This window comes from Zalophus californianus, chromosome 13, assembly GCF_009762305.2.
Source record: "Zalophus californianus isolate mZalCal1 chromosome 13, mZalCal1.pri.v2, whole genome shotgun sequence".
NCBI lineage: Eukaryota > Metazoa > Chordata > Mammalia > Carnivora > Otariidae > Zalophus > Zalophus californianus.
The window spans coordinates 3996353-4011790 of record NC_045607.1 but is presented as its reverse complement, the minus strand read 5'-3'; the positions used below and the strand labels follow the sequence as shown (position 1 = coordinate 4011790).

At 44.1% G+C, this 15438-nt stretch overlaps 1 protein-coding gene across 3 annotated transcripts in view; it reads right to left on the bottom strand.

Annotated features, from left to right (window-relative positions):
* DDX31 (DEAD-box helicase 31) overlaps nt 1-15432 on the bottom strand; it is a 71495-nt gene extending 56063 nt beyond the window's left edge. The window contains exons 1-7 of one of the 3 annotated variants that reach the window (XM_027614946.2): nt 14748-15431; nt 9823-10079; nt 9642-9717; nt 8560-8603; nt 7026-7096; nt 6021-6085; nt 844-888 (exon numbers count right to left, since the gene is read on the bottom strand). In XM_027614946.2, the coding sequence (XP_027470747.2) occupies nt 844-888; nt 6021-6085; nt 7026-7096; nt 8560-8603; nt 9642-9717; nt 9823-10079; nt 14748-14843 (654 nt within the window). In that variant the 5' untranslated portion in view covers nt 14844-15431. Of the gene's footprint in view, nt 1-843; nt 889-6020; nt 6086-7025; nt 7097-8559; nt 8604-9641; nt 9718-9822; nt 10080-14747 lie in introns of those variants that run through there. The other 2 variants (XM_027614947.2, XM_027614948.2) reach the window with 2 other exon arrangements.
* Between the last annotated feature and the right edge of the window lie 6 nt (nt 15433-15438).

Below are 15438 nucleotides of genomic sequence, written 5' to 3'. Positions count from 1 at the left end.
ATAGAGCACTGAGAGGTGGTCACTCCCCAAGTTTATTAAAGGAACAAATTCCAACAAGCCCAGTGGAAACCAGAGAAAGTGAAAATTAATGTAGGTTATAACCATTAACAACTATCAAGAAGCCTCAACATAATCCCTTTATCCAAAGATACGCATAGAGCTTCCATATGCTTAGTATTCATGATGCATCTTAGGGAAGTATCAAGTTTGCTGCTGTAAAAATTTAAATAGCTTCATGCCTGCTCCTTCACAGGACTGAGCTGAGATAGGGCACTGCAGGCTGTATAACAGGCTAAGTAGAAACCTCCATCTCCATGATCAACTCTCTGCAAGGAAGGGATTATCATTTGATATAGAAAACAGACACCCTGATCTAAACTTCCCTCTCTAGGCAAATAAAATAGATCAGATAGAAGGATTTCCACCAAGAAAGAAGAAAAATGTCAAGAAGCTTAACTTTGAAGAACAAGTAAAATTTTTGGTACAGTAGCCTCTTTAAAAAAAAAGTCTATTTTAGGGTCGACTGCTCTAATTTTTAATTAAGTTATAAAACAAACCAAAAAAGTAGAAAATGTAATTATTTTAATTCCTTTTAAAAGTACAGAAATTTATAGTGTCGTGGGTTTTTAGACAATAAGGAAATGCTTTTCCATACTTAGCTTATGATTTTCAAAAAGAGTACTCGAATTTTTCTTCTTGATGGGAACCAAAAGGATGGCCCCAGGCAAAGGTAAGGGTGCAGCAGGGAGAAAAATGGTAAAACCCACTTTTAAATTCAAAAGGATCTTACTTCCAAAAGGAAAGTACCTGCTTACTACCCATCCCGCAGGTGAGACTGCTTACCTCTCTTGTCGGCACCAGTACCAGGGCATAGGGGCCATCACTGCGCTATTGACACAGAAGGAAAGGAGTGCTGTGAGTGGATGAATGAAGGTCACAGGCCTCCAGGTGGACAGAACTCGAGGGTGGCCACTTGCACACGTCAGCAACAGTCTCATTAAGAAAGGGACTCCGATGCCCACTACCCTTATTATTATGCAACCTTTAGAACAACCTAGCTTGTTCTAAAGGTTCCAGCCCATGCAATCAGACAAGAGAAAGAAATATGTATAAATCTGCAAAGTAGGAGGTAAACCTGTCATTGTTAGCAGATGATATTTTATCCTTAAAAAAAAAAAACCAACCTGAAGAGAATCAACTGAAAATCTACTACAAAAAAGACAACTCAGTGGAGTAGCTGAATGCAAAATTAATATACACAATCTACAGCCTTCTGATGTAAAAAAGTTACAAAATACAGTGGAAGGGGGAAAAAAATCACAGCAGAGCAGCAACAAGAAGCTTGACAAAAAATGTTCAAAATCTGTGACAGACATTTTAAAACACTTCTGAGGAGCATAAAATAAAATTTGAATAAATGGGAAAATGTATCCTATTCTTGGATATGATGCTTCCATATTACAAATACGCTAACCCTAAGTCAACCCACCAATGTAATGCAAACCTAACAAAACTGCCACAAATATGCATATATGCACACAACATATATAATACTTATATTCAGACAAGCTGATTTCAAAGTTCCTATGAAAAATAAATGTGCAAGAATAACCAAAATGTCTGAAAAACATCAGATGTTAAAACAATTTAAAACCAACGTAATTTAAAAAAATTGAAAGTGGCATATAAATTGAGATTACAACAGCAAATAGAACAGAATCAAGTATGCACAGAATTACAGGAAATAAGGTGCATTTTGTATCAGTAGGGAAAAGATAAATTATTCGGTCTTCAAGAACAAAGTCAGAAAAGTCAAGGTGGAATCAAGTGAGCCTTTTTACAGATGACATAAAACTCAGAAACTATAAAAGAAAACACTAATAAATTCTATTATGTAAAAGTTTTTAACTTCAGAATGGGAAAATAATACCTAAACGAAATCAAGTATAAATGACAAAATGAAGGGAAAACATGCCACACATAAGAGAAAGGCCCAATTTCCGTAGTTTACAAAGGTCTATGATTCAAATAAAAAATAAAAATAAAAAGACCACAACAACTTAAGTAGAAAAATGGAGAAAGAACGTAAATAGCCAATTTCTGGAAATAAGAATTCAAAACATGGCTTTCACACATGTGAGATGTTCAACTCCAATGTCTGCCAAATGAGCCAAACCGACACAGCGGGTGGTGTCACGAGGGCGCGGGCGAGCAGGGGTTCCCAGGTGCCCTGCTGCGGGGAGGGTGGCTTCACCCATTGGAAGTTCAACTGTGGCGTCATCTACCAAATAAACAGGCCACTTCCACTTCTGGGGATTTCTCTAAAAGATGCACCCGTAAGTACGCATAAAAAATAAACATTTTACAGACTGTGCAGTATGTAGAAAAGCCTTGTTTGTAGCAAAATACTGACATAATGTAAATTCTACCAAGGAGGAACTGATATGGTAACTTACGGTAGCGACAGGCAGCAGGATACTAGGCAGCCATTAAAAAAGCAAGGCAGATGGGCAGGGCACTGCTAAGAAACTATCCCCAAACATATCAAGAGAATGAAAGCAAGGTACACATCATGCACAGCAAGCAACCACTTGTGTATCAAACCAAACACAAGAGAAAAACACACACACAGAAGCTAAAGGGGGGAGGGAACTCTGTACGCTCACACTTGCTGTCTCTGCAGAGATGAGCCCCCGGCAGGACCCAGCAACCCGCACCCTGAGAGAGCTGTGCTGCGTAGGGGAGAGGGGGTATAAGACTTACTTCCCACCATGTACTGTTTGGTACTCTTTTTAATTTTTTAACATATACGTTATATCTAAAAAAATAATAACAAAAATAATAGTAAGAGAAAACAAAAAAAGTAACCCAATAAAGGCCTCAAAGTCAGTGGTGTCTTGCATCTCTAAAGTGCTCACAGACACTTAGGAATTAATCAAAACAATGTTGGTGCAGAAGCTAAGTGCAGGTTTAGAGCAGATTCAATTACAAGCATGGTTTTCATGTTTTGCATAGGAAACATTTACACACAAGGAGAAAAGGATTTGGAATTCAAACTAGAGCCGTCTGTACTCGACATCAAGTCTGCGAGGCCTAGGCGAGGAATGGTAAACATGTTAGTACAACAGTATCAACGTGCCACAATGTGACGTTAGGAGATTCTGACATTTCAAAAGGTGTTACTACACAGAGAAGAAGAAAGAAAAATCAATTCCTCGCAGGGCAGAAGTGAGTAAAGAAGGATGGATGTGTTGTTAAAAAAAATCAGAGCCCAAATAACTGAAAGAGTGAAAACACAGAAAAGCAATCCGTTCCCATTCCATCACCAAAGTAATTTACAACTCTGCTGGGTGCCTTGAGTTTGCTGCTCCCTCCAGATAGGTTTTTTACAGGTCAAATCATTTTACAATGAACTCCAAGGGTCTCTATTGAATATTACTTGAAATAAATGAACTAAATTTGGACTTAGAGAACTCTTTTTACAGAATATTTCAATCTTTGAAATAGAAAAAATAAAAATGACAACATGGCTGGTGAACGTATCCAGATATAAGCAAATCAAATCGTTGCCTTTCAAACTAGCCACATGCCCACACCTTGGACAGTGACAACTACCGCTTCATGAGCAGGTACTGTTACTAAAAGCTGGACACCAGCTCTCCACGCTCCACGTGCATTAGCTCAGGAGCCTCAGGGTTACCCCAGGAGACACACACAACAGGTGAAGTCACTGAGACACAGAGGGATGAAAGGGTTTGCCTAAAGACACACTCGCACCTAGGCTTTGAGCAGAGCTGCCCACCACATGGCCTCCCTTAGGTACGTACTCTAATCTCTCCTGTCCTCAGGTCACCGGCCTATGAAATGAGACCATTGGGCTGGAACTACAGGACCATGCCAGCTCAAATATTCCCCAACTCTCCAACCTTACAAAAAACCAAAAAAAAACAAAAACAAAAACCCACTACTAGCAAGAAATTCTCCTAGAATTTATAAATGGATAAGACTTTCCCACATTATTGTAATACCTGGCCTCCCTCCTCTAACTAGGTACCAGTACAATGCTAAATCCTTTATATGAATTATCTTACTGAAAAGTGCCCAATGGGAAGAAAAAATCAGTCACCAGTAGGAAATAAATTCCTCACTTATCCAACTCAGAGGAAACCAGTATTAATAGCTTCTTTGTCTTTTTATGCACGCGTGCATGTGCACGCACATGCACACACACACACACAGAGTATTATTTATGAAATCAGATCAAACTGTACATACTGTTTTGTACCCTGCCTTTTTTCAATTTCATATGCAAGAACACTTGTCAAGTTCACAAAGAGAAATTGAAAAAAATACCACTTTTAATGTCTGTGTAAGGTTCCATCACTTGGATGTTGTGTAGGATTTGTTTTATTAATTTAAAATTATTTAAATAAAGTTAAAGTACAATTTAAAAACTCCTTTCGAAATAAATTTAGGCTTACAAAAAAATTACACAAATAGTACGAAGAACTCTCTTATACCCTTCTCCCAGCTTCCTTAAACGGTTATTAATTCTCAAAATCCCAGTACAATGATCAAAACCAGGGAATCAGTACTGACGTGAAACTGTGAATTAATCTGCAGCCCGTATCTGCCCTCACTGACTGACCTTGCAGCATCCCCTTCCCAGACAGGACCCAGTTTAGGACCACATGTTGCACTGAACTGTCATGCCTCCTTCGTCTCTTTTAACCTGGGGTAGTTCTTCAGCATTTCTGTTTTGGATGACCTTAATACTTTCGAACAGCATCAGCCAGCTGCGTTGGAGAAGGTCTCTAGATTTGCGTTTGTCTGATATTTGCTCAGAATTAAATCCGGGTGACACCTTTGGGGCAGGACAACCACAGAAGTGGCGCGGTGTCCTCTGGGCACCTATCTGGAGGTGCATGAGGCCGACACGTCCCAGCACTGGGGATGCCCACACTGATTGCCTGGGTGAAGTGGTAGCAGCCAGGCTCCCCAACGTAAAGTGACTGTTTGCCCTTTGTGATTAAGACGTATCTTGTAGGGAGATCCTTTGAGACTAACTAGGTAAATATCCCATTTTTCATCAGACTTTCACCCCCTCATTTCAGCATCTGTGATGTGTGACACAGTATTACTAAGGCAATGGCCAGACGGTGATGCTCTACTCCATCACTTCTATGTTTCTCCACTGGAATTCTACTGTGCAAAGGGTCTGTCCTCCTCCCGTCTGCTTATCTATTTACTCAATAATTTGTTTCTGTCAGTTTGTACTCATGGATGTTCGTTTTAGCCTGTGGGCTATTATCCAATGCTATCACTACTTGCTTGTCACTCAGTATCAGGTAGGGTGGACACATGCCTAATTCTATCCGTCCAAAATGAAAAAAAAGAAGTAGCCAATTAACTCCTCTCCTCTGCTTGTGTACCCACCTCACTTCCTATTTCAGATCTCACCACATCCTCTCCACTGAGGATAATCAGGACGTATTTGTGGGACTCTGGGCTGGGTCTTCAAATGATGCCTGCGCCTCTGGAGCCTGGCAGTTAACGTGCCTCCTACAGGACCTGGGGAACCCAATTTTGGCCCCTCTGGCCCAGGCACTAACTAAATGTGTTTCCCAACTAAAGACAAGTATTCTACCACTGCTCCCCAAGCTTCCATTTCTTTCTGTAAACTTAGGGTAATAGTAATACCTGTAACTCACTGGGTCTGGGGTGGTGTTTAAGATTCAAGAATATACAACACAGGCAAAGAATCCAGCACAACGTCTTACACGAGGAACATGTATTTTACACGTTTCCTCTTAGACCTGCCGTGATGATTACAAAATATAGTTATTCTATTCTACTCTGGGCACAATCCTCAGATGCAATGTGTTTATGTAATAAATGAATCAAAAAGAAGAAAATAATGTTAAATGGAAACAGATTCTTTTGGTCCCAGAATTACTGCTTTGGTTCAGGTCAATGCTGCTTATGTACTATGAGCAATAACAGAAAAACACTATACTCACCTGTATTTTTGATTTCATTGCTTGAAGAGACTGGACCACAGGGATGCAGTAGGCAAGTGTTTTACCTTTTAAAAAAGTACAAAAGCAATTAAAATCACAGACCCTACAGATGTTAAGAATAGCAAAGACAGTAAAGAAAATGGGCTCTGCTACCTTTGGGTAGCACTCAACTCGGGACAGGAAAAGCGCACATCCTACATCCAAGAGAGGCGAAAACGGAATTTACCTGTCTGCCACAACCCCCAATTTTGTTTGTAAATCCAGTACTTCCCAAAAAACCTGCAGCTTCAGCTCCTTTATCCAGCTAACAAGGGAGACAATGACACATTTCCCAAGTTACACAAAACCTCAACTTGAGGACTACCCCTCAAAGCTAGAAAACTCCTTGAAAGTCATCCTTAACCGTGCAAATGAACTTTATGGCTAAGTGAACGACCCGCACGGCACTGATGTGCTTAGGAGCCAGTCTGAACCCTGAGCCAGCCTCTAAAGACCGTGGAGAAACCACGAAGCAAAAGCTTCGGGTTTCCACCCACCTGAATGGTGGCTGAGCTGGGAGGCGTGGTGAATAGCCAACCTGCCATTCTGGGCACAGGAGGGGCAGAAGAACAAGTCTACAGACAATTTTGTAACATGCAAAACCTGTGTTCCAACTGGCATCCAAACAGTGTGTGCTCATGCCAGAGCTGTGCTTTAGTATCAGAAATATTCATCCCCCACTGGAGTGAGGAGGGCAGCTCAGGTCACAGATGGTGGGACTGGGCAGAGCCCTGGCAGAAGCTGACTACCTCCCGATCGTTCCTGACCACAGCACAACCAACCACCCCTTTCCTTTCACTAGGGGAACAAATTTGGGGTGCTCATCAAGAGCAGGCACGGCCTCCCTCCTTCCCCCAACAAAACAAAGCCACTGCCGCCACAGACAGACACTTTACTATGGAACCTACTATGTGAGTGTGGCCTAGGTATCAGGGGAAAGGGGGCAGAAGTTAAGTGACGACTGACCTGAGCCTGTCTGCGATCTCACCAGAGCATCTCTGCCTTCCAGCAACGCAGGAATACTTTGCTTCTGAACGCTTGGGCCACACAAAAGAAAGAACACATGCTGAACTATAATATTTTACCCTCTCCCGTTTACAGGCAGAGATGCAAGATACACAAATCACACCCGCCCCCATGCTTTGCTGCATCTGCCAACTGCTACCTCAGAAGTCACCTAAACATTCAAGCGAAGGTGCTGAGAAACTTTTGATGATTGGAGGGATAAAACCTCAGTTAAATTTCTGGAACTCAGCTGAAAATGCTGAGGCAAGCCAGGGATTGGCGGCTCTAGCAAACAGATTAAAAAGGAAAATGGCACAGGCATGATGTCAAGCTGGAGGTACCACGAGAGCATACTGCCCCCCTCGCCCCCTCCTCGCCTCCTGTGACAGGCAGGGAGACACAGTAAGATGTGACGGAAAGATTCCCATGCAAGAGAGTACCAGGAAGCTTGTGAGCCATCCAGATAGCCTGGAGCTGCTTCCCAGTCTCTAAAAAACTGAGGTGTGACTATCATACACACACTAAAACGTGTGTCCACACATGTATTTAAAAACAAACAAAAAGGGCACAGAATTCATTTAAATTTGGTTGATGAAACTGAACAAAAAAAATGGGTAAGGGGGGTCCTCCTTTTATTCAAGATTCTTATTAACTTGTACATATAAGTAAAATGTGACGATTAGTAAAATGTAAACTATAAAGCATACATACTCACAAAAAGGAAGTTCACCTCTTCTCTACACCTTTTACTATTTTCCAAGACTCATTACTATTAAACATTCAAAAAAATTTTTTTCAATATTCCATTATATCTGACCAAGTATTTAATCTTTCTGGTTGCCTCTACTTCTTACTACTAAAAAATGACCAGATAGTACTTCTGAAACAAATAACGCAAGATATGTTAAGAAAAAAGAAAAAGAAGAAGATAGGAGAGGAAGAATGAAGGGGAGTAAGTCGGAGGGGGAGACGAACCATGAGAGACGATGGACTCTGAAAAACAAACTGAGGGTTCTAGAGGGGAGGGGGTTGGGGGATGGGTTAGCCTGGTGATGGGTATTAAGGAGGGCACGTTCTGCGTGGAGCACTGGGTGTTATGCACAAACAATGAATCATGGAACACTACATCAAGAACTAATGATGTAATGTATGGTGATTAACATAACAATAAAAAAATTTTTAAAAATGACCAGATAAATTCTATATTGTGGACATATTATCTTCAGGGTAGCATGGACAGCAGCGGGATGACATGCAGACATCTTCTGGACCGGTTCAGAGCTGACAACAGAAGTAGTTGGGGACTCAGTCTCTCCATTTAACAAGTGGGGGAACTGGGCGGTTAAGTGGTGTGTCAAGCCCTGGATGGGCAACAATCCGGCAGTGTTCTCTAATATGAAGACACAAATTTGCTCTGTGCTCCACAGATATTCAAATTTCACTGGTCATACCCATTCAAGTCTTAACAAAAGCAACACTGGCCTGGAACCCTTACCTGGTCATACTAGTCATGTTTAAGACCGTATTTATTGTGGAAATCTAAAAGAGAACACACAAAATAAATATTTTTAACTACCGATTTTTTGGCACAAATATAAACATATTTGTTTATGCAAATGAGGATGCAAAGAAGGAGAAGATACTGGGATAAAACCGATGGCCATGTTGAAGTTCTTCCAACCAGTGAGTGTCACCTGGGGGTGGTTCTGCCCACCATCCCCCCCTGCCCCCCTACACACAGACACACACACACACACACACACACACACACACACACACACACACACACACGGCAATGTCTGAAGCAATTTTTGTTGTCCCGAGTGGGGCAGGGGATGCCACTGGTATCAAGTGAGTAGTCATGGAGTGCTGCCGAACATCCTACCGTGCACAGGACGGTGCCCGTGACAAAGAGTTATCCATCCCCAAATGTCCACAGCACGAACCTGCTCGATGTCCCTGCTCAAACCCGTAGGTAAGAAAACAGCTTATGTAAATAACCCTAAAGCAGTGAGCTGTGACCATAGGAGCAAAGGAAATCCAGACTCCCTGAAAGTTAATGCATTTTTCTCTTACTCATAAATAAGAGTGGAAACTTCATCACAGTCAAAAAAAAAAAAAAAAAAATTAAAAAAAAATCCATTTGTTTGTAGAATATCTTCATTCAATTTAACAACAGACTACCCTTGATATGAAAATGGCAGCTCAGCTTCCTCTCCTGTGGTCACTGTGACCCCTGCCACCCAGATCAGCCTCCACGTCCCATCTACCCACTAATTAGGAGCTTGTCCTAGAGTCCAGTAAGTGGAGCCCCAGGCCTAATTTGAATTAGGTTAGGAAAGTGTTTAGTTCTTTACAAAGGGGGTGGGGATGGAGATAAGGGCAGTGAACAGTAACCTAGGCTCACTGGGAATGTCCTAGAACAGCATCTTATCGATCTAACTTCACTCAGGTTAATTTGGAGCAGAAATAACCATTCTTTGATTTTTCTTCCTAAAACTGTCATTTCCCAGACATTCCCAAGAAATTAACCACACTGAAAAAAACCCATCACACAAGACACTGAGTGATACTTACTAAATGTGGGTGGAGGTCCAGTTCATGAAAAGCATCTGAAGTGAACACCTTTTCTTGCACCTGCTTTACTACAGGTCTGCAAATGACGAACAAAACCCAGGCGTCAGTTCCAATCGACAGAGAAAAAGGCAGAATACACTTAACTCCTCCTATTCCTGAGCGCACGTGCCCCTGAACATACCTGTGGAGCTCTGGGATTTCAGGGTTGTTTTTAAATAACGATGAAGTCCTAACGCACGGTTTCTGTTCTCGAGGTCCATCACTCACACCAACCAAAGATTTCTTCGGAGAAAACGTTTTCCGTGCCTTCCCCTTAAAAGTCCTTTGTGTTTCTTTAGCAGCAGCTTTCTTGGCCGGGAGAAATGATGCCTCGTTCCTCCGTTTCACTGGGGGAGCCTCACTGGATGCTTGGTGTTTTCTTTTGGTGGCCTCGGCTTGCTGTGTTGTTCCCAAAAGGCAAGAGCAACAAGAGATGCATTAGTCCATGAAGACAAACCTCAGAGTGAAGCCTGACTGCCCACAGAATTGCATCTCTCCCTGCAGAGATCATTATGCCCCATATGTCAAGCAACAGTTTAGGGTCTGCAATCAGATTCTTTGACTCAGTTTTTTTTTTTTTTTTTCAAAAAGAAAAAAACAAAACAGAACAAAACACAAAAATTTCAGCTCATTCACACACCAGACCTCACCATCCATCCTCACCATCAACTCAACCAAGATGAGGGTAAGGATCAAGGGAGAAACCTTTGTGGGGCTGAACATGAACAAATGGGAGTCTCTTTTAAGGGAAGAGAAACCCACCCTGTGAAGTGTGCACGCTAAGTCAATCCTTACTCCTAGATGTCCATCCACACAAAAAGAACAGGGGAGAGGGGGAGCGCATCCTCTCTCTCCATCAACAAAGCCTGTTGGTGGCTACACATGGGAGGCTGCATCCCAGCCCATGCCCAGGAAGCGGAGACCTTCATTACTGCTCTACCCCAGAGTGCTTGGATCGCTGTCATCCTCTCCCTCATGCTGCTCCCCCAGATTCAGATGGCTTGGAGATGATTCCTACTCCCGTTTCCATTCCAAATGAGAATTCTGCTCCATCCATCACTTCTACCACAATTATTTCCAACTCTCCTTGCCTTTCAGGTCCCCATCTGATCACCAATTACAGGCTACAACACTCGGCATTTTCTTGCCTGTTGCTTATTTCTGTAACATGGATGTGGCTACGTGCGTCATGTCCAAACTTCTCCCAGGAGAAGAAACAGCCAATTTTCTTTGAACAAACATTCTGTTTTCTTTGGTCTTCTCTTCCAATTTACACGTGAATAAAAAACATCCCCTGAGTAGCCAGGGCTTATTATTCTGGCATTTTGGTTTCTCTTGGAATGTTATTTCCCCCTTAGCTGGAAATGACGGATTCCATTTACACATCAGCTTGCTTTTGGCCATGACTGTCAGCTTCAGGCTAACCTACCAATAACAACATTTGTTTGTTCCTGACAACTACAGGACTCCTGTATCTAAATAATTTAATAAATACCAACTTCGAGTATTTACTATTAATTAAGTATTGACCTGCTCCATTTTACAAATCTATTCTTACAAAGTCCCAAATTTATGAATGTTTAGATTAAAGAAAGAGATAAAAGTCAAGTTCCAGATCTGCTGAATCTTTTGCAAGGCACAATGTAATGTGCTGACATTCCTTGATTTATGGAACTCCGAGCATAAAAAGGCCTAAAAGCCACTCCCACCACGCATGGACTTCCTACTACAAGCTCCCTGACAGGTGGCCTTGCAGTAGGCCTTGCTTACACACCTTCCCTTTACTGCTCTCCATCCCTTGAGACACCAAATTCTAGGGGTTAGGAAGCTGTTTCTGACACTCAGACAAGATCTGCCACCTTGATCATCTATCTGCTAGTCTGAGGTTTGCTTTCTGCAGCAACAAAAAACAAGCTTACTTCCTCTTGTTGCATCACATTCCTTCACACATCATCTAACTTTGTTTCTTCTTTGGACTAAACAGTCCAAACAGGACACAAGCTTTCAATCCTTTCTCATCCCAGTCACCTTTCATTCTCATGTCCACTGTTCTCTAAAACAAGTATTCAGAATTAAGCACAGTATTTCACAGGCTTTCCACGGCTCTCAGGCTAAAATCAAAAACCTGTCATATGATCTACAAAGCCCTCTAGAAGCTGGACTCTGCCCATCCCACCAGCCTCAGCTGTCCTGGTCTTCCTTAATTCCTAGAATGTGACATGCTCCTTCCCTCCTCAGGGCCTTTGCACATGCTATTGCTATACCCATGTCTGCAACCCCCCTTTGGCTAGCTAACTCACTCATCCTTCAGATCTAAGCCTACTGGGTCCTCAGAAAAACCTTTCCTGACCTCTTCTCTCCACCTAGTCAGGCCAGGGCTCCCACTCGTGGCTCTCCTGGCACCCTTTTTCTTCGCACTCAGTACGATTACAAGCATAAAATGTAATGTTAACTGGTGTCGGTCCTCCCCATTAGACTGTAAACTCCATAAGGAAATGGACAAGTCCGTCCTGCGTGGCACTGCATCCCCTGTAGGGCTCAAATCTTCCCAAAGCAAGTGCTCAATAAATGCTCGTAAGACGATCGACACACATGGAATTATCCCTTCCCATAATGTGGCCACTATTCCACTGCTTGTTAGCTTTTCTGCCCCAGCATCCACAACACATTCATTTAAGAAACCGACTCCTCAACAGCTGTCAACAAGTAGCTTGGTTCTGAGAATACAAGGCTGGAAAATTAGCCAAGCCCTTGAGGAGATCGCAGATTAGTGGAAGAGACAAAAGTATAAAACCACAAACCCAAACCTATATTTGTACTCAGAAGAGGTGCGTACAAAGGATTACAAAAGCACAAAACAAGACTACCATGTCCTACGGCAAGGGGAAAGGAGGCCAGGAAACAGAAATGCTTCAGAGGTGGCATCTGAGCAAAGAGGAGCTAGGATGTACCTGAATCTACTAAAAAGTCAGCTCTACAACGTTAAGCAAATTACCTCCCTCTGAGTCTCTGTTCCTGTACCTGTAAAATGAGCGGGTTCTGGCAGATGACCTCTAAGGCCTATCTAGCCCTAAAAGTCTAAATACTCTGTCTCTGGTATTAATAAATATACCAGATCCCAGGCAACATGCTAAGTACTTAAGAGTTATCTACTGTATCAATACAGGTACTGGTATCATCCCATTTTAAGAGAGAACACTGAGGCAGAGATGTGAGGTAATTTGTTCCAGGATCATTGGGGGATCCAGGTTTTGCTCAGGCCCTGATTCTACACCCAGGGCTCCTGAGGATTATGCTATAATACTATTTATTAACTGTATCCTGTTTGGTTGGAAAACATCATGTGTAGCTTCATCCCTTGTTTGTTTTCTAGAAGGATATACACCAAAATGTTAACCAGTTACCTCTGAGCATGGCAATGATGGGGTTTTTCACTTTAACATACTTCCCCTATTTCCTACAATAACCTCGTATTACTTGAATTGTCAGAAAACATTTTTAAAAAGAAAACACCATATACTGTTACATATAGCATCACTTAAGGTCTTGAGGCCCTCCCAAATTCACTATACTAGTTACCCGTCCCAAATTCAGGCCACTGGCAAATTTGATTGGCATACCTCTAATTCTCATTTAAGACAAAAAATGCAGATGTGGACGAGGGCACTGCAGACACCTGTCATCATCTTATTAATACACATCCTTCTGACACAGTGGTTCAAGCGATCAAAAAGCCAGACATCCAATTATTATTCCTTCAACTCACTCAAGGTGTTAATAGCGCTTCCTCTGTGTTACTAGGCACCTCCACAGCACAAGCTCCCCACTGACCTCCAGACACAGAAATTCCATTACTCAAAATGAAGCCAATACGACTTTATTTACCACTGGCATTTATTAAGTGCTTCTGTGGGCCAGAAAATATATAGAGTCTTTATGTATATTATTTCATTTACTCCACACAATAACTTTATATAAAGTAGACACTTTTGTTGTTTTTATCTATCCTTTATTTGGTGGACAATTTTATGTCTACCCTACATTTTACAATCGTTTCACAGATTGGAAAGTGAGGTTCAGAGAGGTGAAATAACTCCCCCAAGTTCACAAAACCAGCACGTTGCAAGGTGGGAATCTAATCCCAGGTCTGTCCAAGCCCCATGCTCCCAGGGGCTCTTCGGGACTTCCCTCTCCTCCTCCCAGAAGCAGCGACCCCACTGGCTAGCTGAAAACTCCTACTCCCAAACCTCTAAATCCTAAAGCTTGACTATCACTGAAAAACCACCAAAGAGAATCCTTATATGAACTCGAGGAATATCAGCTTCAACACACTGGTGGAACTGAACTTCGGCAACTGTCAATGGAATTACCTGTTGCTTTCTGGAGAAAACACACACCTTCCTTGGCACGAGCTGGTATAATTTCTGGCCTCTGTGGTAACTCAGGATTCTACAACAGATTTTCTGCCCTGCAGCCCTCCTCTATTCCAGGAGAGAAGTCAACCATCCCAGAAACCAGTTTTCAGCTCTGGCTTCGTTTAAATTTAAAGCATCTTTCCTCTCCCCAGTGAGCAGGTTAAACTGCCGCTCCGTATTTCTCTTTCCGCACTGCACGCTGGGTGAGAATCTATGCTATTTTTGAAAGCTCTTGAAAAAGACCTCTAGTCCAGTCCTCGTTCCTGAACCAAACCAACCTCCAATGAGGCAACGGTGACTGAGAGAAGTTAGGAGGTGTGGCTGGCAAGTGCCCGGGCTGCCACTCACATCCCGGCGGCAGTTCCCAACTTGGGCTGGAATCAGCCTCCCACCCTTTACCCGACCTTCGGGACCCTACAACTTGCAGCCCGAACCAGCAGACGCCCCTCCACACCCGCTCCGCGGCCGCCCAGAACATCCCCGCTGCGTGGTGTTCCGAGCTCAGACGCGTGCCGTTCAGCGAATTCTCCAGAAGTTGCTAGACAGCCCACTTTCCCCCCTAACTCTGTCGGTAGTTCGAAACCCTACCCAGAGGCGAGGCGGCGGGCCCGGCCTCGGGTGCGGACCGCTCTGAAGCCGGGTCATAACTCACCCGCCTCGCCTGGGCCTGGCGGGGTCCCGAGAGCGTCCTGGGGGCGGCGGCCGGGGACTCCGGGACGTGGAGGAGAAGCGTAACGGCGGCTGCCATGACACGCGGCGAGAAGCGGGCAGAGGCGGACACGGACGGGCGCCGGCACCGGCTAGCGCGGCCGGACCTCTCGAAGCCGGCCCACAGCTCTGCTCGGCCCCACGTGGGCGGCGCGCGAGGACCCCGCGTAGGTGCCCCGCCGGCTCCTGCGGCCGCGCCCCTTCCGGGTCCCCAAGGGCCCACGGGCCACGGCGCCGGGGTCTCCGGACTCGGTGGCCTCTCCTTTTGGCTTCCCTCGCGGCTTCGTCCGCGGCGGGCGATGCCACATGACACCCAGCCCTGGAGTTCATGCCCGTGAAGTTCTCTGAGTGCCTCAGAAACAAGAGGCCGTGTGCCACCTAGCCAACGTTTCCTTCGTTTGCTGCCAGGCTACCGCTTCCTCGGCACTTTAGTTACCCGGCAGGTCTCTACAGGGGCCTGGGGCTCGGTCGCCCGGAGACGGAACCCTCGAGGCCCCCTTCCCCTCGACCACCTCCGCCGAGTGCGGGCGCTGCTCCGTCCTGCCCCCAGAGGAGGCGCGCTTTCTAGACAGGCAGCGCCTTGGCCACCTGGCAGGGCTGGGTCGCCTAGCAACGGCGGGGTCCTTCCTGGCTCG